The sequence below is a fragment of the Strigops habroptila genome, chromosome 3 (assembly GCF_004027225.2).
Source record: "Strigops habroptila isolate Jane chromosome 3, bStrHab1.2.pri, whole genome shotgun sequence".
In the NCBI taxonomy this organism is placed as follows: Eukaryota; Metazoa; Chordata; class Aves; order Psittaciformes; family Psittacidae; genus Strigops; species Strigops habroptila.
In genome coordinates, this window is record NC_044279.2 from 78,728,752 (window position 1) to 78,756,230 (window position 27,479).

At 43.8% G+C, this 27,479-nt stretch overlaps 1 protein-coding gene across 3 annotated transcripts in view; it reads left to right on the forward strand.

Moving 5' to 3' along the window:
* The window catches only part of GRIN2B (glutamate ionotropic receptor NMDA type subunit 2B), a 225,465-nt gene that overhangs the window by 76,492 nt on the left and 121,494 nt on the right, over nucleotides 1–27,479 (forward strand). For all 3 annotated transcript variants that reach the window (XM_030479291.1, XM_030479288.2, XM_030479289.1), the window contains one exon: nucleotides 9,947–10,545. In XM_030479291.1, the coding sequence (XP_030335151.1) occupies nucleotides 9,947–10,545 (599 nt within the window). The remainder of the gene's footprint in view (nucleotides 1–9,946; nucleotides 10,546–27,479) is intronic.

The following is a 27,479-nucleotide window of genomic DNA, read 5'->3' on the forward strand; positions in this document are numbered from 1 at the left end:
AGCAGCTTCCCAACAGAAGCACTACTCACTGGTTGATTAGGAAGGAGAGCTATGTAGAGAGAAGGTAGGTGCTGCCATGCTTTCGTCCATCCTGGAGCACAAGTGGTAACTTGCTGTGCTCAAAGTCATCTCTGATGGGGATCAGGTCTTCAAGCATGACAAATCAGGCTGCATATTGAAATCCTTATTCCTTGTTCCAGCCAAGGACTCTTGTAAAACTCTTCAGTGATATAGTCGCTTTCCAAAGCAGGGGCTCAATCCAGAGTCCGGGTCCAATGGTTCAGGAATCCACCTCTGTTTCTTCTCCTCAGGCTTAGCAAATTCCCTACTAGATCTGAAACCAGGAATGTCATCAGAGTGGTGCAGGCTGGGGTTTGAACTAGTTAGCTTTCCTGACAGGGCAGCTCTACTGGACATGAGCTGGAGTTTCCACAGTGCTAATGCACAGATGCCCTAGGGGCCAGTTCATGGTTTCTGTGCCTCCTGTTGCCTGGTACAGACATACATATCATGTGCTAATGAGGCAGCTGCTTGCCAGCAGCATGTCCAAACAAAAATGGAAAACATGCAACAGGGTACTGTTTCTTCATTTTATGCTCACGCTATTTTATACTATCTTGGCAGCATAAGGAAGGTGGTAAAATCCCTCTTAAAATGTACCACACAGAGCTGCCTTCTCACCTGGTGCACAGCAAGGCTTCAACATTGCTGTTAGCCCAGCACATGCTGTAAAATACAGGTTGGAGTGAGCTGGGGTGCGTCAGGTTTGGGAGAGGTCAGGGCAGGGAGGAGGTGTACTCTGAGCAAGCAGCACCTCCTTTTCAATGTGATAGGATCTGATTTGGAGGGTGCAGTGAAGGGTGGTGTGGAACCTCCCGGTCTCATAAAGCTGTGAGTATGAAACAGCTGAATGTACTCCCAGGCTCAGAAGGCCAAAAGGTGGGCTCACTTCTTTCTGAGTTTTGGGGCAGCTTCACGGCAGGAAGTGACCTGGGCTAACTGAATAAACCTGGCTGTATTTGTGGGACTGAACCCTCAGGTTAGTAGCAGTGCATAAACACAGGGGAACAAAGACAACACATATACACTCCACACCTTTCTCTCACAGCACAGAAGAAAACGGCTCCAAGGAGCATGAAGGCAGTCAGGAACCAGCCCCAAAGAAGGAGGCCTGGGTGGGCAGGATGAGGGCAAATCTTGACTTGCCTCCTGCTTGCCCCTAGTTACCTGGTACAAGAAGTCCAGTGGGCCGTTAGACCCCTCCTCTTCCTGAGCATCTTTGCAGGTCTAGCAGGCTGCCAGGCCATGAGTTCCTCTCTGGGGTGTGGGTAGTGATGTGCAGCCCCAGTATTTTCAGCCCCAACACTGCTGGGCTGTGGTGTACCCTGTGTAGCGCTGCAGGGAGCAATGGTGACCCTTCCCAGTGGCTGTGGTGGGGAGCGTATGGCCATGGCTGCATTATGCATGTGTGGTTGCCAGGGAAACTCTGCTGCTGAAGTGGGACCAGAGTGGTGGGAGCTGGACTTTTTTTTATCTCTTTTTTAGCTTTTTTTTTTCTACTCAGAGCATCATTATGACCCCTTAGAGAAGAAGCAGCCAAATACGGGGCAGTGGGAAATCTTGAGTCTGTGAGCTGAGTAGATTCTCAGCTCTTTGTTTCGTCCCCTTGCTGGAGAGCTCTCCCATTTTAAGTGTTTGGGACCGTTTTTGATTTTGGTGTTTTTTTTTCCTTTTTTCTTTCTTTTGAGAAAGAGAATTGTCATTTACTACTGGGCAGAATGGATGAGGCTGGAGCCTTTTATTGCTCCTTGCCTTATGGAAAGTGGAAGGCACATCTACATAGGCTCTGCTTCAGCTGCTTACTCACTTGCACTCTGAGGCAAGCCAGATGTCATACAAAGGGTATGTAAGCTATTACCAATGCTTTGAAAATTACCTAAACTGGTTAATAAGGCCAGCCTCTAAGAAAAGATTAAGTCTTGGCACAATATTATCTTAAATTGACTACTTTGCTTCAGCTGTGGTCTGGCCAGCTCAGAGTGCAGGCACAGCTAACTTTGCTCTGTTCCTAAAGGCTGAGTAGACATTGGAATCTTCAGGACTGTGGGTGCCATGTGTTAGGACATAGAGCAACTAACAGTTTTGCCTGAAGAAGATAATTACTTAAATAAGCAATGCAGAATTTGAGAGAAAAGGGATATCACTACTTCACGAGACAGAAGGGGAATGGAGGCCCTCACAGACACACTCTGACCTGTCCACAGCTGGGCCATAGTGAAAGGAGAGCTTCAGCTCCTGAGAGGCTCAGGGGGTATTGGATGCAATGCTGGACTTCCAGGGCTTATTTAAATACACTCTGTGAAACTTTGGAGGTTCAGTTCACAATAAGATTTGCTCACAATAAGAGACCAAAGGCATACTTGATGAAATGAAAGAGCAGTTAATTTAAAAATCATAAAAAGAAATAGTATTTCACCCTGGATAGTTATTGGAGAAATGTATTTAATGACATCTTGCCAAATACTGTGACTGGACTTTTCAAGAGCATTGGATAGTTTTATGGATGCTATTGATTAATATGGCTATACCAAAGACATCTCATTCAGCTTACAGTCAAAATTCAGTCCTTAGTCTGGAGAGTAAGACAGCCAGAAAAGAAGTCCCAGGCAAACATTATGATGTAATTGGATGTATGAGTAATAGGACGGTCTGAATTTCCTCTAACTGTTCTGGGCTGGCAATGTCAAGATATTAAGCCAACCTAGGGGACCTGTCGGAACTGGGACAGGGAAGCTAGGGCTGTTCAGATTGCCAGCATGGTATAACGTGGCACTTGGTGGGTAGCATCTACCCAGAGTGACCAATGGTTTAATCCATCCATGTAAGCTCATCAAACAGGGAACCACACATATACAGAGGTGAAAATGGAAATGCAGCAAGCCTGGTGTTAAAACTGTTTATCCTGGCAGCTTGCTATCTGCCATTTCCCCTCTGTGGAAAAGTGCTGGCATCCATATGTGATGCTCTGAGAAGCTGGTATGGCATACCAGCATATACTAGCCTGCTTTGACCAGTGATTGTGTATAAAATTTACAAATGGTGCACTCTCTCCTTAGCCAAAAGACTTCTGAGGTTTTTCTCTGAATTGTATGTCAGTCAATGGCCCTGGGTGTGTTTGGCTCTTTCATCTTTTTTTATTAACCGCATGTGGTACAGAGTGAAACAATCCAGATTACAGAAGATTACAGAATCCAGGGTATCTTGAGTTTTCTCTGTTACAAAATGTTTCGAATGAATGATTTCTGTAGACCCTTAAGTGGAAAGTGGAAATCACTTAGCTGTTTTCAGCCCTTGAGTCATCTTTAATCAGAGATGTTTTTATTGCAGCTCTCAGGAACTCCTTGGTGCTGGAGCACTTAAACAGTTGCCCCTGGGCTAAGGCTCTGCAGCAGATCTGTTTCTACTGCTACAGAGAGATTAATGTCCAAGCCATGACGAGGATCTGTGTATATGATGATATGTCTGCCTATAGTTAATGTCATTATACGCGTGAATCTTGCTACATTTGTTACCGTTTACTGAGTAACAATGAGCTATACTAGCAACTCTAGATTCCTTATTGCAATTATTCTCTGTAGCCACCAGGGATCGTGGCTTCCAGAGAAGATCTAGAGAATCAACCGTTTTCCTAATTGTTACAGACTTCCTTTTTTGGCCACTTGTATGCCCTGCCTAGCAGGGACCAGAAGGAGACCGACATGCTCTCCTGGAAGAGAGGGCTCTTACAGACTTCCACTAATTTATCAGCCTATATCCTGCCCACCCTTCCAAAAGTGGGGACACTGAACTAGGTCTCTCAGTTTCACTCGTCCACCAGTTTCTGCAATCTCTTCTCTCTAACCATTATCTATGAGTTACGTATCCTTCTGTCAAACAAGGCCAGTGTGTTCAGTAGTTATTATGAGAACAAGGGAGGGAACTGATAAATGATGGGGTTATGTAAACCGCATTTCTGCAACTAACGAATTTGAACTTTGCACTGATGGCATGTTCCCAGCGTAGCTTGGAGGATCTTCACCAAGAACAATCCACTCACCAGTGAATCAGAGCACTGGGAAAGAATTACAGGAGGTCACTGCTCCATCTGCTGTGCAAGCCAAAATCAGTAATAACCCAGGTAACCTGTTCTAGTAAGACAGGAAAGTTTTGAAATCCTACTAAATAGTATCAGCTAGGCAGTCATTAAGAAATTACACAGTCCAGTGTGCTCCAACCTTACTTTGAGTAGGATTTGCTGTCAATATGTGTATTTGTGGAAATGTGAGCATGTATGTGTGTGAGATGCAGAAATGTGTTGTTCTAGCTGCCAATCCCACCACAAGAACATTGTGCTAGGGCTGTATTGTTACTGTGTTCTCATAGTCCCTACTGCAAACATTCAGGGAAAGGACTCACACAGGATGATACAGCATGTAATATTAAAAACAGAGTTTTATTGTATTGAGTTGTTGAAAGCTAAATAAATTAAATGTGGGGAGAAAAAACAAACAGGCAGAAGATCCTGACTTCAGGCTAGCCTGAGGCAGTGATGCATTTGTGGTAAGAATAAACAGGAGTAAATGAACACTTAAGCAACAAAGATCCTGATTTCCTGTCAGATCTGTTATAACAAACGGGACTCAGAAATATAGAAAATTTAATTATAGGACTTTGAACTGTTGCAGCGTTTTCCAGCATGGACAATAAAACTCCCAGTGAATCAGGTATCCCACCAGCACTGTAACAAATACGTGCACAGTGGTGTCTCAATTTTGAAGAAAAGAAATACATAGGTGAGGAAATTACGGTCTGTGTTTTCCCAGAAGTTATTTGGCACTTTCTCACTCCTTTTTGCCCCAACAAAATGTATGGTAGGCAGGATTGAAGTCTCAACAAGAGGCATCCCTATATGATTTGTCTGTATGTCATGGAGGAATTTTGCAAATCAACACAGTATTAAAGACACAATAACAGCTTTTCTTCTAAATCAGGGAAATTAGAAGAGGACTTTGGAAAATGATAGTGGCTTGAGTTCTTAGGATCTTATAGGATCCCCTTTACAAACTGGAAAGGAAAGGAAGGCCAGATACCAGTTGTTAAATTAAGGCTGCACAGCAAGCTTAATGACGCAGCAAATGGGGTTAGATATACTGATGTTCCCAAAAGCCTAATAAAAAGGGGCGACTCCCAGAGCAGCACTTATTGTATTTCTCGTGCACTTGTGAAGATATAGCAGCTTCGTCCATTTCGCAAAAACATGGTTTATTTCTCCAAATGCAGGAAGCAAACACATGCTCTTGAACTTGCTCCTCACTCAAATTCCTTGTGCATAGCTTGACACACCTGACCCCTGTGGGGTCTGGCACTTGGACTGGAGCTAAAGGAACTTGCCACCAGTAGCAAGGAACTGTTCATGGCTCAGCCACAAGAGCATGGCACACTGAAACAGAGTACATTCACATAGGCTGCACAGAGGAAATGTAATGTGCTGATCCCCTCACTTCCCAAGTGAGCAGTTATACTGTGCCTAAGTGGAAGTCTCTCTAGTTCCTCAAGATGACTGGACCACTGCCACTGTTTTGGGGGATCTTGCATTCCTCTGCTTTAGGAATGTTCACTAGACTGCCCAATGCAGAGCAGTTTAGCTCTGGATTGTAAGATGTTGTTTGTAAAGCAGTAATTGCTTTTGTTTGCCTGGGGAATCCAGAGAGGCTGTTAGGAAGGAACTTGTGAGAAAAACACCCCAGGGACCTCTCCTACCACATCTGCGGTAAATGGTTCATTAAATGGCAGTGATTGGTTTCAAATGGTGTAGCTGTAGGAGGGCTCCTCAGAGAGTCACCTGCAGCCTTGCCAAGGGTCTGCATCTTGGATGAGCTGTTTGCCAGACCTGGCCTTTGTGCAATATCTGCATGGGCCTGTCTGTCCCTTGAGGGACAGAAGGCACCAGGCAGCTTAGAAGTGGTGGCAATAATACTTGCTTGGTCTCTGAACTTTGTGCTACCTCTGCAAACCCTTTTCCATCCAACAAGGAAGTCACCAGCTACCAGTTTCCAAGAGGAGGCTTCACAGTGAGTGCTTTTGCACCTTCCCCATGTGCAATCTAGCCTCCTTATTGGAGGGGTTAAACGTGCAGAAGGAGGAGGCAATACTTGTCCCAGCAGCAGTAAACTCGGAGCAGATTTTCTGTGGGAAGCCATCTGTCAGCTGGGGAGTGGTGCTGTATCAATTGATCAGCTCCACCTCCAGCTCAGCTCTGCAAACTACAGATCCCCGACCTTGCAGGTTGACAGTGGGGGAGTACTAGGATCTCTGGAGGTATTGAGATCCTGTAATGGAGCCTTTACTCTTTCAGACTGGGTGGGGGATGCCCTGCAGCATCTTGCTGTCTCTTGCAGCAGTTAGCTGTGGAAAGCCTGAGCTTGCAAGTGAAAGAGCTGTAGGAGAAAGACAAGCTTTTTGCAGTAGCCAGGGGATTGTGTTACACCTGGATGATGTGCAATGTAAGGGACTTTTGCTTTAAACTCAACCTATCTCAAACTTAAATCTGTCTCCCAGTGGCAATGTTGTACCATGTTTTGGCTGTTCCAAGGTGAAAAGGGGAGGTGGAGAGCCAGAAATTTCTTCAGGAAAAAAATAGAAGCCTGTAAGGTTCTGTAAAAACCCTTAAGGCCGGGGGGGTGGAGTGGGGGGCTAAAATGTTCCTTTTTTGTTTTAGACTGTAATAAAGCTATAATGATGCTATGGGGTATATGTAAAACGCCCTTAGATCTATCTCCTCATTTAAAAGCTTTCACTGTAACACCACAGTGAAGTCAAATTCCTGCTCTGTCTGGTAGCCCTGTGGTTCTCTAAGTTCAGCTCCTTCTCTTTTCCCCTGACTTCTCATCAGGTGTGGTTAAAAATAAGGAAGGAAACTGTGGCTGTCATGCATTTTTATTAGTTTGCTTTTTGTCCCCCAAAAGGCACTAACTGAGATTTCTATCCAGCTTGATCAGCAATTCTCCTGATTTATTACGAGGGACACTTTCTTCTACAGTTTTGTCCATTATTCCTCCCTCACCCCTCTCTTTTCTGAGTGCTGAGTTGGCTAAAGAATGAAGAACATTTGGCTACACCAAGTATTGGGGTGCTCAAGTGCCAAGAGACATATTGGCAAGCCGAAAGCTGGACTGGCTTGCACCTCCTCACTGCTCTCATTTTGAGTAGAAGTTGTCTCTTCTTGCTCCTTCTTTAATAAAAATGCAAGCAGTTTCTCAAGAGCAATTATTATATGCACAGCCAAGTAGTCTGTGGTGTTTGATTTAAGGAGGGGTGCTTACACTTCTCAGTGGAGAGGAATTGTTTATCTGGATTGTGATAAAGCTATCTATTTGGTGTATTGATTTTTGATGTTCTGATACACTCTGGTTAGTGAGGAGCTCCAAATTTTCTCCCTGAGTCTTGGGGCTGATTTCAACAGTTGGGCTGTGCACTCGTGTGGAATGAGCTGTCAGTGGGCACTTTACTGGAGCATTTGACCCTGTTTAAAATCACAGGGAGGGCAATACCTCCTGCACCTTGCACCTCCCTCACACTTGCCTACTAACTCCTGTGTGTGTGTTTGTATGCGGCCTTGAAATACTAGTGGATTTATCATCTCCCATCTCCTATTTGTCACTGAGAAAAGGACCCAGAATTTTTTCGGATGAGACTTTAATATGCTCTGTGTCAAATATTCCTGTAATTCAATAGCCAGGTCCTTCAACTCTTAGACTTTCTGATAGAAACTAGAAATTCACAGGCAATTCAGAGGTTGTTATGCATGAGTATAGAAAAACTTTTGTGGAAATTAATATAAAAATAAGTACTAGTCATCAGTGTAACTGTCTTGCCTTTTCATGTTACATTAAGGCTGAGTCTTCACACTCTAGCATTCAGTTTGCTACAAGTGGCTTTCAAAGGCACAGTGAAGAGTATTGGAGATGCTTGTTCAGGCTTTCTTCAAATTCTGGTACATGCCATGAGAATAGTTCAGTCTTTCCTCTGCCTTTCCTGATTTTCTCCATAAGCTTCAAAGATAGAAAGAATTTTTTTTTTTTTTTAATTGGAAGAATAAGTTCTATTTCTGAGCAGTTCTGGGAGAACAGGCTGAATTCCTGTCATAGAAAGTATGAGCTATTTTCCACAGGTTGAGGGGCTCAGTTGCTGCTCCTGTTTTTTTAACTTATCTCTAATTGTTGCTGCCTTCTTTTCCTTTTTCTTTGTGTGTACATTTTTTTTTTTTTCCAGTGAGCAAAGAACAGCCCTGAGAGTACTTTCACAAGTAGGTGGTGAGCTGTGTGGAAGAAGTGAGCAGAGTTTAATCACCAAACTTCATAGGATCTAGGAGCAAGGACTCTTTCATATAGGACGTGACTCATAGGGAATCCAGGAAAGAGCAGGAAACAGCTTAAGGCTGCATGCAGGATCAGAGCTTTTTTTTTTTCCTGGAGTTCCTGAGCTATGGCATATTTTGCCAATAGAGAAAATGGCTATAGGTAATCAAAACCGTGACTAAAGAAGAGATGGATGGATGGATGGATGGATGGATGGATGGATGGATGGATGGATAGGTAATTGACTGGCATCCTTGCTGAAAAGCAGGTTTACCTGCCAGGCTGTAGGAGAATGAATTTGGTAGAGAACTGTTCTAAATGCGAGTATCTTGAGGTAATGTCTTGAGGCGTTTGCACAGTGAGTTTCCCCAGGTCTAAAACTCCCGCCTGCTTCCTTTTGAATCTCTGTTTCAGCTTTTCTGGGCTATTGAAAAGAAGGCAGGGCTACTATCTCATTCCTAAAAGTAGTGATTGGATTTGGAGGACTTTCTTACTGTAATGGGAATCTCTGCAGAGAGGCAGATTTCATTCTGCCCTTTTTGTTTGTTTGTTTGTGATCTAATCCTACTCTACAGAAGTCAGTGGGAGAGAGCATATAGGCAAATGCTTTTTCCATTCCTTTCCATCATGAATTGGGCAAAAGCAAAGATTTGGATTTTACTGGATCTGTCACAAATTTAAAGCCTGGTATCTTGTGAAATTCCAGGATGAAAAAGGCTTACAGTATACCATTGGGGAGGTGAGACCTGTACAAAATTCCCTTGGAGTCTTGGAGGTTATAAAATGGTACAAGTTCTGGTTCTGGCAAAGATGAACATGGTATGGTAGAAGGGTATGAAAGCAATACCAAGAGAAATACTGAGCTGACATTTCTCTAAAACATGGTGTAAACAAAACCCATAATAGTTTAGAATTTTATTTTTTCCGTTTTAGTATGTTTTATGTGGTTCTGAGATGGAGCCTTTACAGTTGCATCACTCTGTGCTACTGCTTGCTTTGAGAGGAGCTTGCAGTGGAGATTTTCAGAGCTATTTGTGTCTCATGGTTTTGCCTACTCTGCTACTTCAATCTGGATGCTCAAACTGGATTGACCATCCCAAACTGAATCAGTATCAAAGCTGCTGTGTACCCTGTTTATATCACATAAAAGGTTATGATAATCTGGGGATTAAAACTCTTAATTTCTGGAGCCATGGAATATTTTGTGCATACTCTCTTTTTCTCTCTTCACTTGTGTACCACTTGTTCCCTGTCTGTTAGAATCATGCCTGACATTTGAAACCTTTAAGTAATTTCGGCAACCTGCCTTTAAAAATAAAGTAAGGACAGCTGGTCATAAAAAGGCTTTTACTTCCTTCCCACTTGCTTCACTTAAATTTTAAAATTTTAAAAGAAGAATCATTAAGCTCTGGCCAAGACATGAAGTGTAAGATTCTGATTGCATGCCTCCCCCTCCACACTCAATGGATTGACTAGGAATGCTGTTTATTTCCTTTGACCTATTCTTTTTTTCTTTTTCTCTCTCTTCCTCTCTTTGACTTCCTATCTAGGATGAGTCATCCATGTTCTTCCAGTTTGGTCCATCAATAGAACAGCAAGCCTCTGTCATGCTCAACATCATGGAAGAATATGACTGGTACATCTTCTCCATTGTCACTACTTACTTCCCTGGTTATCAGGACTTTGTGAACAAGATCCGCAGTACCATTGAGCACAGCTTTGTGGGTTGGGAATTGGAGGAGGTCCTCCTGTTGGACATGTCCCTGGATGATGGGGACTCAAAGATCCAGAACCAGCTCAAGAAGCTCCAAAGCCCAGTTATCCTTCTCTACTGCACAAAGGAAGAGGCCACCTACATTTTTGAGGTGGCCAACTCTGTGGGTCTGACAGGCTATGGTTACACGTGGATCGTGCCCAGCCTGGTGGCAGGGGATACAGACACAGTGCCATCTGAGTTCCCCACTGGGCTCATCTCTGTCTCATATGATGAATGGGACTATGGTCTTCCTGCCAGAGTGAGGGATGGAATAGCCATAATCACCACGGCTGCTTCTGATATGCTATCTGAACACAGCTTCATCCCTGAGCCCAAGAGCAGCTGTTACAACACCCAGGAGAAAAGGATTTACCAGTCCAACATGCTCAACAGGTAAGGGAAAGGGCTGGGCCAGCCTTACAAAAGAGGGGTCAGAGAGGACCTCTGAGACCAGAACAATTCTGCTAGGCCACGTGATGCTTCAGGGCAGTGGATGATGTTGGCCAGAACCTGGGCAACGGGAGATGTGCTGATGGTGGAACTTGCGCTGCTATGTGTCATAAGTACCAGTACTGTTACCCCCTTAGAAAGCCTCTATACAACACAGGGGGCAAGTCAGCATGAGGAAAAGGAACAATGAAGGCATAGTGCAAAGATTGAGTGTGCCCCCTGAGGCACAAGATTTTGCTTTTATAACAGTCAGTGGTGAACTTCTTGGAGCGTCTTTAACTCTTAGGTGGGTTCTTGCTGCAAGCACTGAGGATGTTTGCATGGAAATCTAGTAGGGACCACGTTCTGTTCCAGGCACCAGCCCTATGTAAACAGGCATATAACCCACCTGGGATAGTTTTATGGCACCTGTTGTCTGAGGACCAAGTGTCCTTCTGCTGCCCATTAGCTCTGAATTACAGAAGAGAATGAAGAGCAGAGAGGTGTGGAGAACTAAAGCTGCAAAAAGAGTAAATAACTGCCTCACTCCTGCTTTATACTGGAAGCCTTTAAAACCCTTGGGTGTCTTAAGGATCCAGTTTACCTCAAAGAGGAGTACTTGTGCTATCACCCTGTTCAGTGGCACCTTGTTGGCCATTGTCTGCTGGGTGTTTTGGGTCCCATTCTCTCTTGTGCACATTATACATAGAGCCTAGGCACCTCCATCAGAATGGCAAGTTTTTCTAGATGGAAAAGGGCATTTAAAAATAGGGAAAACCTATTTGAATAACCATCTTCTTTTAAACCAGATTCAGGTTTTCTGAAGAAACAGTGCTAAGACACCTGTTTAAAGTCACAGAGGAGGCCTGTGGTGGAACAACCTCTAGAACAGCACTCTGATTATTAGATCTTCCTTTTTCTCTCAGCTGGAGTTTTAGTGTGTCACTAAGCAACCCAGATAATTAGACATGGGATCTGCAATTAGCCAGATGCCCCCTGACCTGCTCAGCTGTTATTCTCCAATGTTTTACATATAAAATCCTTGGGCAGGTTGGTGCCTTTGTGGTAGGACAAGGTCAATCCAGGCAGTAGCCATCAGGAGAGGTGGCCACACAGAGCTCAGCATCTTTGTTCATTTGTCATGATGAATCATGGAACGGTGTAAATGCGATGGATTGGTTTGCGTGCTGAGGCCCCTCACTGTCAGCTGTACTAGGCAGAGACAGGGACTGGTAGATAAGAAAGCTGATTTTGCTTTGCTCGGAAGTTGGGGACTGAAAGAAAAGTCTATTCTTTTAGCCATTTTATTATCCATAATGGTATCAGCTGTCTCCATGATCCATTTGGCATATACTAGGTCTTCCTGCCTTTACTTCCCTGTCCCCATACTACCTTTTTGTTGTCTGTGAGCCTCGGAACTACTAAAGGTGCCCAAAGCTTTATTGGTTTCCTTCCCAGCTATGCTTAGGGGTAAGGGTTGTTTTCTGATTCTCTTTTGACTCATCCCTGGAATGATTAAGCAGGGAAAATATACTTAATATATACAAAGTTATCAGAAGTAGCATTAAGGCAGGCTGTTGTTCTACCTTTCCAAATGAATAAGGTGTTGTGTTTTTTTTGGGGGGGAGAGCTGTACTGTGTCTTTTCAGCAGTTATGTAAAAACCAAAATGTTGTCCCCTGCTATGAGATGCAGTGTTCTGCAGAGACCTTTCGCTAATTAATTCTCTTGACACTGTGTTAGCCTGTGCACAGCATCATACCCGTATAGCTATACTGCTTCAAGGACCAAACGTAACCTCTTTGCATAGCACTTCTTTGCATTGTATAAAAGTTGCCAGCTCAGAGGCTCTTGAGTCTGTAGATATGACAGTACTGTTGTGCAGTGTAGATATGCCCTGAAGCCTGGGCACCCCACATGAAAGCAATTCTTGTCACTTTTGAAGATATTAGCTTTCTTCTCACCTCCGTGGCCCAAATCATGCTGTTCCTTCTCCCTTGTCTGCTTTGGGTACAGCTTTCACAGGAATGACTGCAGATACATGTAGATATACCCAGCTTAGTTTGGGTACTGACATCAGTCTCTCTGAGAAACAGAGTCAATTACTCCATGCCAAGCTCCATTCTGCCACTGCCTACATTGCTGCAGGCACCTGATCTAGCTCAGAAATAATTGTGCTGTGTTGCAGTTGCTTCTCTGACCACAGTGCAAATATTCGCTTTGCCTTGTATAGCGCTGGCTTGTGCTCTGGTCCCCCTACCCCCCAGATGTTTCCACCCTCTCTACTTCTGAGTGAGATGGTTAAGAAGTTTGACTTCAGTGAGTCGGGTGCTTAGTTTTCTGTTTAAGTGAAATTACTTTCAGGCACCTTTTGATGTATAAAACTAATGGTGTCCAAAATAACCTATTGTTTTTACAAATCCAAAGATTCAATAGAAATACGATAGCTTCACGCTCAGCCTCACAGCCTGTAGTCTGTGTAGGAGGAAAGGTAGAGGAGAGAGAGGGACAAGATGTGGAAAGAAGCAGACATGAAGATATGAGTTCACCTCACTGAACCAAAACCCACAGAGATAAATGGCTGTAATCTGTGTTCATACCTTCAAGTCCCATTGCACTCACTGGAATTTACGATGTGTTAAGCTTTAAACCCTTCCTGATATACTCTGTCTATCTGAGGTTTTTAGATCTCTCCTGAAATGCTTTGTCTATCTGGAGTATTGCAGATTCTGCAGACCTGGGTGCTTCATACCTTCTCTAACCCCTTCCACCTACTAAGATCCCACAGCACTTGTGCATTGTGTGCACCACAGAGCAGCAATACCTGCACGTCTGGGACATTGTCTCGCTCGCTTTGGACTGGGCTGAAGGTTCTAGAAAACTAATTTTAGTCTTGCCCTGAATCCGGCAATACTATATTCAGCCATCTGCAACTTACAGTTCCCCCTCCGCATGCCTACACAGAATAGAGAAATATATGTATGTGGGTTTGATGTCTGGGGAGACTGCAAAGTGTATGTGACCTCAGATAATACATCACCATGTAGCTGGTGCTTCAGAAACTCTTGAAGCTAATCCAAAGTGGTCCAATTTGCTTCAAATCCATAGCTGGGAGGCAGTGTGGTAAAGGAATTTTCCCATTCTTCCAAGAGTGACACATCCAACTGAAAAAATGTGTAATTTAGTTCAGCTGGGGCACATTATACATTAAGACTGTGAATTAGTCATTTCCCAAGATCTGCCTTTGAACTCTGACCATGTCTTCCTTTTTTCATTTTGTTTTTTTTTTTCCCTTCTCTTTCTGAAAGTGCAGTAGTTCTGAATGCAGCTAAAATTGAATGGTCTTGTTCAACGTGGTCTCAGTTGGTGGTTGATCTGAGAGTATAATGGAGGAACTGAACTGAAAGTCGCTCAGATTTAGAAAGAAAGCTACGTTTCTCCTTGTCTTTCCCCCTTCTTACACTGGCACTTGTTCGCTTTTGCAAGAGCTGTGCAAACAAAGTTTTGTTTGAAGTATGGCTGCAAGCACAAAAAGAAGCAAAACAGTTATCTAAATGCCATTTCTTGCCAATGTAGGTGTTTGGTCTGAATCTTCTTGTATTAATAATGGTCTCATAGCAACTGTTTCTTGTCTGTCTTGAAACTTGTTCTCCTTTGTGTTAGACTGGAACTGCAGAAGTACGATCACAACCATTGAACATTTCAAATTTTGTCCTAGAAATGAGCCCACTGGTGACATAACTCCACTAACTAATAGGAAAATAATACTCTAAAGAAGGTTTTTTCTACAAGAATTATCGGTTTTATTTTTGAATGAATTTTCCTCTAGTGAGGGATTTATCTCAATTTATGCTGATAATAGGCTTAGGTGGTCATTTGGAGTCCATATATTTAAATACTGTTTTCCAGTTCAGTTGCACTCTTTCGTTATTTGTTTTGATTGTAATAATTACCTGTTCATTTATTTCTTCATTGTCCCAGAAGAAATGGGATTTGAATATTCCAGTCTACCAAGTTTGCAGTTATCTCAATGGCCAGTCTTCTCCTAGGCACCCAGGAAACCACTGCGCTCTCTGCTCTTTTCTAGTGGATGAGATTACGAAGGTTGGGAAGGAGTTTCTAACAGTTTTCCTCTGGAGAAATGCTCAAATGTGGAGTTCTTCCTTCTTGGCCCTTCAAAGGAGAGTTGCTAACATAGGCATTCTGCAGAGCTCATCTATCCTTGCTTCACCATGGCTGCTGAGGAGTGAGTGGGCAGAGGTGGATGTTTTTATAGGCAGCCTTCTGATTATTTAATTATTTTAATTGATGGGACAGATTTCCTTGAGATTGGGATTGGTGCTTCTCATTACATTTTAGAAATGAGAAGAAATAACTAAATGACAGGAGCATTCTTGGGAGTGGAATTCAAGGATGAGTCATGAGAAAAGAACATGATTTCTGGCACATATTTGAGGAATAGAAGCTCACCGTTTTGTATGGATATTCACAGTCATGGGGCTACATAAGCTGTGTTTTTATTATAGCCTTCAATGAGACCTGAGTTCTTCCTACTGGTTGTCATGGCTGCTTGTGAATGCTGGGCCATAACTACTAGTTTGTTGTTGTAGGATTACTAATGAGTTCTCCATTGATTGGCTTTAATAGTCTCTCATTTAACACCAGGCTGCACACACCAGATTTCATTTTAATAAAAAGTGCAGTGAAGCATTTGCTTCGGAATGAAAATAGAAGTATGAAATTCTACTGCCTTTGCAAAGAAATACTTTAAGAGGGGAACAAAGATAGATTCAGTTCTGCACCTCAGATTCCTCAAATATGAAAACAGCTGGGAAGCTAGCTTGGTGCATTGTTTAAACATGATACTTCCACTTTGGGGGAAATACTAACTTTCATCTGGAGCATTCCTTGCCAGCCAGTTAAGAAATGCAAAAGAGCCCTTAACGAATGGTTGGAAACTATTTTCCTTCGAACATCCAGGGCAAACTTTGTTCTCGTGTGGCCACATTGCTCTAGTGGAAACTAGGAGCTGCTGGGCCTTACACAGCTGAACAGTGAGTCAGTGAGCAGAGAAAGTACTTGCAATAGGATTGTACAAATATATTGTTTCCCTGGAGACTCAAGACCATAGGGGCTATATGTGTCCCTGGAAATGCGCAGTTCCCCTTCAGGTTGTTGTGCCACCCTGATAGCTGGAAACAGCACTGTGCCCATAGCATCCTAGACCTGCTTTCCACAGGTCGGTGCGAAGCACAGCACCCAGACAGCACCTTTCCTTGTTTCCCAGGCTTCTCCCAATCCACTCTCCTGTACTCTCCTCTCCAGTCATGGCAGCTATTGCCTGCCATATCAGGCACAGGGATCATCATATGTCATTTTCCATGCCATGGAGCCACCCTGTGTTGTCTCCTAGATGAGTGAGCCACACATCTTCACACAGTGCAGCAAGGGAGTTGGGAGCAGGGATGGAGAAAGGATTGTTTGCGTCACCCTTTCTCCGTGGGACTGTCGAGTTAACTTCGTGCTAAGAGACAGGATCTACCTGTTTGGCAGCTGGCTGGGAAGCCCTGCTCCAGCAGTGGGAGGCATGGTGCTGGGACTTGTCTCTGAACTCCGTGGAGAAGAGAAGGTATAAATGACATGTTCCCACGGATGCAGAAATTGCCCTTTTCAGAAACTTGGAGGGTGAGGGCGCATATGTAACTTTTGACCTTTTGGAGCCTTTAAGCTGGTGTCTTGTTAGCAGCTCGTTATGTTCCCACTGGTTGGTATGTCCGGCTGCTGTCAGGCCGGTGCTAGCTGGCAGCACGTGGCATGAGTGCTGCTGACAGATTAGAGATCCCTGCTGCTGAAATCTGCTTGTTCCTGTCACTGCTCCAGCAGCAGCTGGAGGCTGGGGCTGGCCCATGCCTCCAGCCTTCATTGGGGTCTCTCTGCCTCCCCGCATCCTTTGTACATTACTGTGCTCACTGCTGCTTGCATACCACCATCACTTTCTTTTCTTTCTTCTCTCTGCCTTGCATCTCCTGTTGCATTTCATTTGCCCTGCATGCGTTGCTCCCTGTCATGGTGGGTCCATGCTGGTGAAGGGTGCTGGGTTTGCTACCCTGGGGCTACCAGGAGGTAGGCAGTGGGTGGGAGCAGCAGCGTTTATCCACGTACCACCACATCTTCACGGCAGTGTGGGTTTCTCTCACTCCATTTTTTCTGTCTCCTGGAGAGCAATGCTGAGGGCAGCTTTGTAACATGCTCTTAACCCAAATCTCCCCCATATGGGTGGGCTGCCAAGGGTGCCTGATGCAGAAGGGCACAGTCTGTGCCTGGCTGTCCTCCTTGCTTTGCCCAGCCCTTAAGCACTTAAATAGTGATGCTTTGGCAGTGGAAGGCACAACTGACAGGCACGGGAAAGTCTAACATCAAACCCACTCACAGCGTGCTTGTACAATACTGCAGACCCCTGGCTTCTCAGAGGGAGTGTATGATGGGGGAACAGCAAAAATGTTTGTCTCTCAGCAGGCACCACAGGGTGCCTTGGTCCTGCAGAGCAGGGCTTTGTCAGAAGGGAAGAGGAGGCACTTGCTCTGTGTGGACAGCTGTATTTTTCATCCTTTTTGCAATTAAAATAGGATGGGAGAGTTCAAGTGAAGTGTTGGGTTTTTGGCAAGGGTTATCTTCATTAGAGGACAGACCCTTTCATAATGGCCTCCAAAATCCACCAGCTGGGAATGAATTTTGGTATGCACCATCAGTTTCCAGATGGGACAATGTCCATGTTCTGCTTCCAGTCCTCTGAGGCATCTTCTGCTCTGCAGCCAAGTCCAATTAGTGCTAACACCGTGGCAACTTCGCTTGCTGGTGCGAAGCTTTAACTTGGGCATTCAGGCTCTCTCCACTCTTCATGAAAAGCGAATCAAAATCCTCCCTCTGTAGTGGAGCTGAAGGAAGCAGTGTGAAACTGCAAACCCAGTTCTGGCTGCAGTTTAGCATCTGCTACAGTGGCGTCTTCCCCAGTTACAAAATGTTGTTGGGGTCCTGTACGTTTTAAAGTGCCCGAGGGAATTTGAAAACCTGCTTTAGCAGATCAGTGGAGGGAAGGTGAGAAATAGCCTCTTTCCTTCAGGAAATGCCTTGATGGGTCTGTGGTTATTTTCTGACTTGCACACCTGCAAATCCATGGTTAGCCATATGCGGTTTCATCACTAAAGCCTGTAAGGAACACGTGCATTTTTTTCGTTCTGATAGAAATGTGGGGTTTTTCTTTTTTTTTCTTTCCTTTTTTTTTTTTTTTTTTTCCCCTCAGACTTAATGTTCTTACTATCTTTCAAGTTTTTAAAAATAGGAACTGCCGTGTTGCTATGGCTCCCTGTGCAACTCTGGAGCAGCTTCTTCTCTTCACTTTGATGCAATTCGGGTTCACAGTGTGGTTTGACAAGACACCAAGCCAGCTTGCCGCCTTGCGGCTCCGTCCCAAGGGGGCAGGGGGGCCACAACAGTGTCCACCATTGACAGTAATTCATGAATAAAAGGGGGGAAAAATCCGATGGCCTTTCTTGGCAGAGAGTTGAGGCATTAACCTTGGCGCATTAGGCTGAGACTTTTTTTGTTATGTTCTGCAATATTAACACAATTCCTGTGGTTTAAATTTTGATGGGATATTCTTTTCCCCTTTCTGTCCTACATCCTTGTGCGCTGGAGCTGAGTGCTGTCAAACAGCTGGTCTGTTCCCCTCGAGAGGCACCTGCTGTTCAGTGGTCTTTGCCGTATATGCTTTGTCTAAGAGGTCGTTGTGCACGTTTCAAGCTAAGCTCGCAATTAAGTGCTTTGCTGAATTGAGGCTTAGGCCACTCCTGACTAGATGCTGCTGATGAAATTCCTCTCAATATCCTTGCTTTAAGGGTGTACTCGAGTCTTGCATCCAAATTTTGGGAAAATGTGGATCTGCATATCTGTGGGGCAGCTGAATACTTATGTCAAAGGGACCAAACCAAACCGTGGTTTTGAACATCTGTTGCCTGTGCAGGATCCAGACCTCCCTCTGCAGCTCACAGACCTCTCCACTGGCCTATTTTCAGTAGCTATTATTTTTAAAGTACATTTCGTTTCATGTTGCAAATTTTATTTTCATTCTCAGTCCAAAGGTGAACATTTTGGAAAAATCTGAGCAAAAAACCTCTTCATCCAATTTTGAGTTATGAGAGTGTGAAATGAATGCATTTTTTCTGCTTTCAAATAATGATCCAGCAGTGGGGTTTCTGTTGGTGTGGACAAATAACTCAAAGCTAGCTTCACTTCTAACTTCAAAAATAGGTTTGCAGAGTTAGACAAGGGATTCCTGCTTTGTTAAGGTTAGAAAATTTGATTTTGAATTGAATATGAACATTTGAAGGTGGTGTATGTTAACTTAATGTCATTTTCTTTTCTTACTGTACATTCACTGTGCATTGTATGTCTTCAAGTATTTGAATGAAAGATAATCCAGAAATGTGTTATTTAAAATGCTTAAATGTGAGTGAAATAGTAACAAAGACAACAGAAATGGCAGAGATGTGTAAGCTTGTCTAGTCCACTACCTGCTCTATCATTCCTGCAGCGTATTCTCTCCTGATTTAAGTAATAAAATGTCCCTACTCAAGCACCTTAATGTAAAATGAATATTAAAATCTAACCATAATGCCCTTGAAAGGATCAATCAGACTGAATGCTGCCAGCCATCTTCCTACAAAGAAAGTTCTTTTCCACCCCTGTGGAGAGATTTCTGAGCTTGCTATATCACACTGGACAGGTCTCGATACCTGTCTTGATTGAGTAAAGACTGTAAAGTGATTAGAGGTCCTCTCTGCAGTAGCATGCCATGAGAAATGCTTGAAAAACAGATTTTGTGAACTTGGGGCTGGTCTTTGCTAGGGACCTGGTGACATGGCAGGTAGTCAGATGAAGGATTCACCCACTGATGGTGTGGTCAGGGTGGAAGAGAGCTGCCACACCAGGCTGAAAACCTGTGAATCTCTGTGACCTGACAGTGGTTAAAAACATACAAATGCTGACTCGACACCAACTTTCTTCCTGGTTTTGAAGCTGTATTAAAACAAGATGGAAATGAGTTTTCAGTGTCTTGCCTGGCGTTCTTCCCTGTATTATTAGTGTCACACATGAAATCGTTTTTCAGCAAGATGGCTACCTCCAGTAGCAGTGTCAGCATCTTACATTTATTTATGGCAAGCTGTAGTATCTTTTATCTGCAATTGTAAAGCACTTTACAGAGTAGAAAGGGATGGCTTAATTCATTGCTAAAATTCAGCCATCTCTGGGGTGAAATAGAGCAAGTGTTTAACAGCACATAGGATGAAGCAGACATGAATACTGCACCTCACTGGAGCTGCACGAGGAATTTCAGCCAGCAGAATGAAATTGCTAGAGGTGGATTTTCGCCAAAACATTAGGGCTGTTTAATAAGCACAGGAGATTAGCGGCAGTGCCACACATGCCTCTTGTGCCTGTGTGAAGCAGGCAGCCAGCAGTTCCAGAAGTGGTTTCAGGAAGGAGGCTGGCAGCTTTTCCAGCATGCAGACTTCACCAGCAGATGATATCTGCTTTCAGAGTCCTCCTTCATCACAAGATCATGACATGTTTTGGGCATATGTACCTAGATTCTACACTGATTATCTGCTTATTTCCCCTGGAAACTCAGCCCTGGGCAGAGGGAGACATCCAACAAGGCTGCTGTGTACCTGCCGCTGAGTATAAGCAAGTGATAACCAGAACTGGATGGGAAGCAAAAGGGTCAACTACAATGAAGCTCTGGGAGGATGTAGCCACATACGTAATAGATGCCATAAATAAAAGATAGTCCCCGCACAAAGGGTGTTTTTTCGTGGCTTTCTTCCCCTTTAAAATAACCCATCACTGGCAGATGAAGCTCCATGAGTGACATGAGGTACCTGAAACAGACTGCTGCAAGAAATGCTTTTCATCCTCTTCTCAAAGATGCCGATGCTGCCCTTCTGCGTCTGAGTGGTGATGCATGGCATGCATGCATCACTCAGATGCCCTTCTGCATCTGAGTGGTGAGAGCTTAGAAGAGCTGGTACTTAAGCCATGATGAAATGCTCTCCAGCATCACCAAGGGACTGTGAAGACTTTGAGGTGCAAAGTACAGATGCTTACAGCCTCCGAATAAATCTGAACATCTAGCAACTGCTCTTCAGTATGCCTAGTATGTATTAATGTCAAATAGCTATTTGGGGAGGAGAGTGTGGGATACTGGGCTTTCCATGAAATGACTTGCCCAAATCCAGGAGGTGCAGCAGGACCAGTCTTTCAGGGTTCTGCATGTTCTGCTGCCCTCGTCTCAGTTTCTTTTTCCTTCTCTTTCCTTGCAGGCACATAGTTGAGATACTGGGAGATCTCTACTTGCAGATCTATTTTTGTTTTAATGTTGCTGTGAGGAGAAGGTCTCCATTTTTACCAATGTGGGACTACTGGTCAGACGAAACAAGTACTTTGGAGGTTTGGTGCCAAGCCACAGTTTCTCTGGTGGCTGTGGAAAGATGCTAGTTCTGAAAAGGCCCCAGAGTGGGAAGCTTACTGATTTTTACTTTTTTTCTCCAAGCAATTTTTCATGGAAAGCTCAAGTTTGAATTGATGAAGGCACAAGCTTAGCAATGCTGTGAAATTGATTTGGGATAGTTTATTATAGTTCCATGAAATTGCTTAACTAGAAAGTTTAGCAGAGCAAGGGAGCCAAATGAGAAGAACATGGCACTCCCAAAAGTGGGTGGCACTGGAAGTACCATGTAAGCTGGTACCTTGGGTATGTAGTCATTCAGGTGTAGGATTAGCCACAAGGGAGCGGAGAGCTGTTCAGGAGAGAGGCATCCACTGCGTTCCATTGGGGGTCAGGCTGGTTTGCACTGTTGCTCATTGCCTTCCTACTTGCCACTCACTTCTGGATCCTCAGAAAGCCTGGAGAAGGGATCCTGCCACTTGGTGCTCAGATGTGGCAACTGTGAAACCTTCATCTCAGCCATCAATTGGCATTGTGGAAACGGGTCCCTGGAGGAGGGCACTGACAGAAAGGCAGAGAAGGAGAGTTGGGATGTGGTGCAGAAGGAGGAGCACTTGGGGAAATAAAAAGCATCACTGGGCTTGGTTTTACAGCACTTGCTGTGAAGGGCATGCAGGCTACTGCCAAGCTTGGAATACAGCCAGTTCCCCAAAAGGGAGAGCTGTGGGTGGCACTGACCTTTATTCCTCTGTGTGGTTAGTACTTTACCTTTTCAGTTACCTTTGGTCATAGCAGCAGCGCCGAAAGTCAGGAGAGCTGCATGGATGTTGTGACCTTGGCTGTGGCCATTCTGCTGAAGCCAGGCAGCAGGGATTCCTACGCCAGCGAATTTGCCTTGGTCCACCCTCCTCACCATTATAGAAAAAAAGAGATGTGGGGCTGATCAAGGAGACAAATGCTGTTGTGCCTGTGGCTATTTACTTTATTGTTACACACCCAGGAAGGTGCTGCAGAAGACCACGAGCCCTCAACACTTAGTATAGCAGTGCTCTGGTGAGGTGCCAAGGAGCTGGTTCAGTACCACGAGGAAGCTGTGGAACAAGTTCTTCTGTGGTGGCACATGCTGGTGGGAATGTGAAAGATGGTGATAGAGAGCAGGAGGTCTGTTTTACAGGAATGGCCCTCTGGAAGCAGCTCACACTTTTGCTGATGTAGACCTATTCCAAAAAGCTTGCTTTCCTAGTCAAGTCCTTATGTCTCTTGGTTTTGCAATGTCTGCTGTGTTTTTCACTACTTAAGATGCTGTTTCTTTATGTTTCTTTTTCAGGCCTGGAATCCTTTTTTCGCCCTTTTGTCGTGTTAGCAGGCATGGGAGTGGCGGGCTTGTTCTGGCTAGTGGGTGCAGAGTAAATTTACAATATATTCTTCTGCAGTATTCAGAATATGTTCTTCTGCTGTGCGTCTAACCAAAGATGTAAATCATGGGTAGTCAAGTAGAGGAACAATGATTGAGCAAGTACTTAGATGTTTGAACTAACAATTTTTTTACTTCCTCCTCAACCCACTGAACCTAATGGGTTTCCCACTGTTTGCCTGAGACTGCTGAGAGGGGTTGGGAGTTGGACTCCTGTGAGCTTGCCAGATCAACAGTAGTCTTTGCTAATTGACATTTTCTCCTTTTTCAACATAATTTTGGGGCAGGCTTGCAGGAGTACGTTTTGGAAGGGGAGAATAAGAGGATTGTAGGGGAGGCAATAACCTGTAGGCAAATCCCTAAGGTTGCACTGACGTATCCATGTCTCCAAGCTCACAGTGATTTGCGAACAGCCAGGGATGAACCCACTGCTTTTGTTAGCAGTCGTGTCCCCTTTGTGTGTCTCTGTGTCCTTCCCTTCCTCCCATCCTCCATCTTTCTCATCCTTCTCTCAATAGGTGATTCTTTTCTATAGAAATATTAAATCTTGGTTTAAAACAGAAGAACCACCCCATTTTCCCCACCCCTTTTCTTTTCTCTCTTTCATCTTTTCTTCACATGGAAGTGTTTGAAGTAGCACAAGTTCCTGAGAAAGGCGTGTTGGTTTTTTTTTTCCTCCCTTTGTGCTTTGGCTCTGTGTCCCTTCTTCGTTATATCTTCCCTTTGTTATTTTGTTCTGCCTGCCTTGTCTCTCTGTTTTCTCCCTATCTCTTAGCTCTTCTTCAAGGCTCTTTCTTCATTAATATGTTAATTTCTAGCCCAGGAATGCTTCTTGAGGCTCACTGTTCACCAGGGAGAGACAGAGGAGAGAGCCGGGAGAGAGGGAAGAAGGGAAAGAGGGAATAAGAAAAAGGGGGAGGACAGTAACTTATAACAGGACAGGATAAAGGATGTCATCAAAGGAGGAATCTTGCACTGACTGGTGTCATGATGCCAGGGAGAAGAGGATTATCCACGTTTTGAACTGGGTTGGTCTTTTTCTATTGTTTTGATATTTTAGGGAAATAATAAAAAAAAAAATCCTCTTTTTTTTTTTTTTTTTTTTTTTTCAGTAGTTCCTTTTTGGCAATTTCCAAATTATTTTTTCCTCTGAATAGATTTTTTTTTTTTTTTAAACATCAGGCCCTACTCCCACCTTAATGTGCTGCCTTTGTTTCATTCAGTGCAAATATGTTGCCTATAAGGTCTTTACATAAGGCTCTGGGCACATTTTGCAGGATGAACAGAACTATACCAGAAGTTCTCTGAAGGGGTTTTACCCCCACAGAAGTTTCCAGAATTTCTATCATCTTCTTCAAGTGAGAAGTAGGGGATGGCTCAGCTTCAAGTAAAGAGATATGGATGAAGACTGTAAGACCATAGAAGCTGTATAGCAGTAAAAATGTTAGGGAATCTGGGGCTAGGAGGACCATGAGAACTGCAATTAGAGACAGATGTGATGAGTCAAGGATTTTCTTTCTGCCTCTGACCAGTATAGTTACTAGGTGGAAGGCTGCAAAGGAGCAAGTGTTGGAAGGAGGCACCTCTGCAGCATGGACCACATCCATGAAGGATGCAGAAAGCCAACACTACTGCAATTCTGCCCTGAAATTTGGAAATATCTCTTGTATTTGCTGCTTTATATCTAATGTAGCGAGACCTCTGTCTGTGCTTGGAGTCCTACGATTGTTATTTCCCAAGCAAATAATTATCAATGCAATGATGAAAGTCAGAGCAGGGGAGCTGGCTGGGTGGGTGGCTGGAGGTGAGAAAGAAAGTCTGAGGAAGGGCATGTGGTAAAGGAGGGAGACAGACAGGCTCTAATGCAGTGCTGCGAAACCGGTATGAGCTGGAAGCAAAATAACTGGGGAGGAAAACTCAGGGGGACTGCTGCAATGTTCTGTGAAGTCCAAGGCCCCCGAGCCAAGAGCCTTTCATATATTACACACAACTGTGTCAGACGAATATTATTTAGGTTGCAAAGGCAAGCACTTCAAATGGAAGAAAATGCCAGAATTAAGACTGCAATGTTAATTTGGCACTCTTGTGTCTCCGCATTACGGAGCAGCGGTTTTAAGACTGCATACTGTCTTGCAAGATAGGACCCCTGCCTGCTTCCGTAAGCAGGATGGGTGACATTTCCTGACTGAGCAGTGATTCAGTATTTTGTTTTCTTTGCCTTGTTTAATGTGTAGCCTTAAGCTTTGTATTGTGCCTGCTTTCATAGGCTGCTGAGAAGAGAGGAGTCTTTGTCTCAAGGTGTTATCTGTGGCACACGTTAAGACAGTATCTAGTGCATCATGAAGTTCATGGATTCTCACTCTACTCCTGTGAGACAAGAGGACACAAGCAGCTTTATGTAAATCCATTGTATAGGCGGAGAACTGAGGTGCAGCAAGATTAAGGTCAAAAATGTCTATTAATTTTTCATGGCCCATCTGAGACACCTCGCACTTGTTATCAAAGTACTGATCATTACAGAAGGCTTTCTGTGTTCAAAGCAAATTTCTCTTTTACTTCAACTCAGCAATTCCTTGAATTGCTGCCTTCCAAATCTTAACTAGGACTGAGCATTTTTTCATTGATTTTTTTATTAATGTAGAAATGGAAATTCGGTGGCACGCAAGCTGTATGGGCTGTTTGTTTCTTTGTACCCTGCTTAACTGTTTGTTTTGCAGAAATCATCTTGAACTCAAGAGAAAAAAAAACCCAACCAGTTTTCAAATTGTTTCCTTTTTTAAATTTTAGTTTTAATTTTAATTATTTATTTCAATATATTTTAGATGAAACATTTTATTTCTCATTCAAATTAGAGTGTAGTTTTAATATGTATCTTTTATTTGAAAAAAGATGTTTGAAAATGTTCAGATTCAAAAGACGGGGGCTAAACTGTATGTTTTGCTTCAACAAAGTCAAAATTTTATACTTACGGATTTGCCAAAACTGGGCTCTCAATACGGTACTTGTTTTATTTGGAATTTCCACCAGACCAAAAAAGGGCCAGAGGGTTTGCTCAGCTTCTGTCAAGCATCCAGAAAATGAGGCACACAGATTTAGTGACTGCTTGAAAAGAATCTGGTTTAAGAGATTTACTGATCTCTTCTCCCTGGTATCCAGTGATAGGATGCATGGGAATAGTTCAAAGGTGTGCCAGGGAAGGTCTAGACTGGACATTAGAAAGCATTTATCTGTTGAGAGGCTGGCCAAACACCGGAACAGGCCTTCTAGAGAGGTGTTTGGTGCCCTAAGCCTGTTAATGAAGAGGAAATGCTCTTAATAACATGCTTTGGCATTTGATCAGCCCTAAAGTGGTCAGGCAATTGGACTAGATAGTCATTGTAGGTCCCTTCCAACAGAACTATTCTGTTCCATCTGCTCCATTCCATTCTGTCCTGCCCCATCCTGTCCTGTCCTGTACTACTGGCATCACCATGACCCTTCTGCAGAGGTAGGGATGAATCCACTTTTGCAGTACAGCTGGAAGTTAGCTTAGCTGGATGATTGTCCTGCTTATACCAGACATTCGCTACCTCTTCCTTGATTACTGCCCACTTTCCAAACAGCTGAGTTTGATTCTCAGTTCAATCCATCTGGTGCATTGAATGAGACAAGGGTGCTGTAAGAAAAATTGTTGTTGATTGTGTCATTCAGGACTGATTCGTAGTGGTTATGCAAAGTGGCCTAAATTCAGGTTGCTTGAGAAACTGTACTGCTGACCTTTCCCCATTCTGCTGTGCTTGACTTTGTGTAATGAATAAGCCCAGACTTTGCCAAAGTGCGCTGTTTAGTGGTCGTGAACTTTTCAGCTTTTACCTCCCACCTCTTTTTTCTTGTCTCCTCCAGCTTGCCTTGTTTCTTCTGTCCTTCTGGCTCTTTGTCCCAGTCCTGTTCTTACCTAGCAAAGCTAGGATCTGCCCCGCAGACATCTCATTTAAGCTTTGGATCCTGGATCTAGAAATATCCAGCTTCCATTTCTGGACTCTGTGCTGCTTGTTTTCATCTATTTCCACTTATCTCACATTCTGGCTCCTTGTCCCATCTGTCTTCCCCTCCTCTAAGCCCCAACAAGTGCCAGTCTCTTTGCCTAAAAGGTCCAGGTGTCACACCTCCCAGTTTTCTTCTCCCATGTGGCATTTCAGCCCATATTTCTCCTAGTCTCCCAAGTCACTGTATCCTGATCACCTCCCTGGCTCTTTCCTACTGCTTTAGAATTAGCCAGCCTCCTTTTCCAGTGATCGCTGTGTGCAAGGAGTGGGCAGGATCAAGGGAGATGCAAACCCAAGAGGTGCAGTCCTCCTCTTGCTTCCCCAGTCCAAATGTAGACCTTTGAGCTCATGTGAAGAGAAGGTCACTTAGACTACAGAAGGCCCAGTAAGGAGAGGATTTTAGATATTTATTTCTTTTTTTTTTTTTTTTTTAGTTCAAAAAAGCTCTATTAAGTCTCTGTTGAGCAAGTGTAAATTGCAGTTTTTCCAAAGGCTTATGACCTGCCTAGGTTTTCACAATATGGCAAAAATCAGCATGTGACATGAAAGGAACCTTTTCTTTCTCCTCTTCAAAATTCAAGTCCCTTGAAAGCAGAGAACTTGCTGGAGCTTTTTAAAAAGGTCACTTTTTTCTTCTCTTAATGTTGATAAAATAGCTTCTTTCCTCTAGACTGTTTTTGGAAATAACAGACCACTTTTGCTTCCGTTTTCTTCAAATATCAAACCTAGCATGAGCATCTGATATGGAAAATGTCGAACTGAAAGATAAAATTTGGTGTAGCTAGAGGAATCTCAGTAGGAAGCAGAGGGCAGCCTGAAGAGACAGGGGTACCAGCCCTAGCAATACAGTCTCTCCTCTCTCTCTGGGCTTCCTGGAGCATTTTTAGGAGGTCAAGAAAGGTCTGTTCACTGGCTGAATGTGTCCTTGTAGGGGCTTAAACCTGGGGCTCAGACAG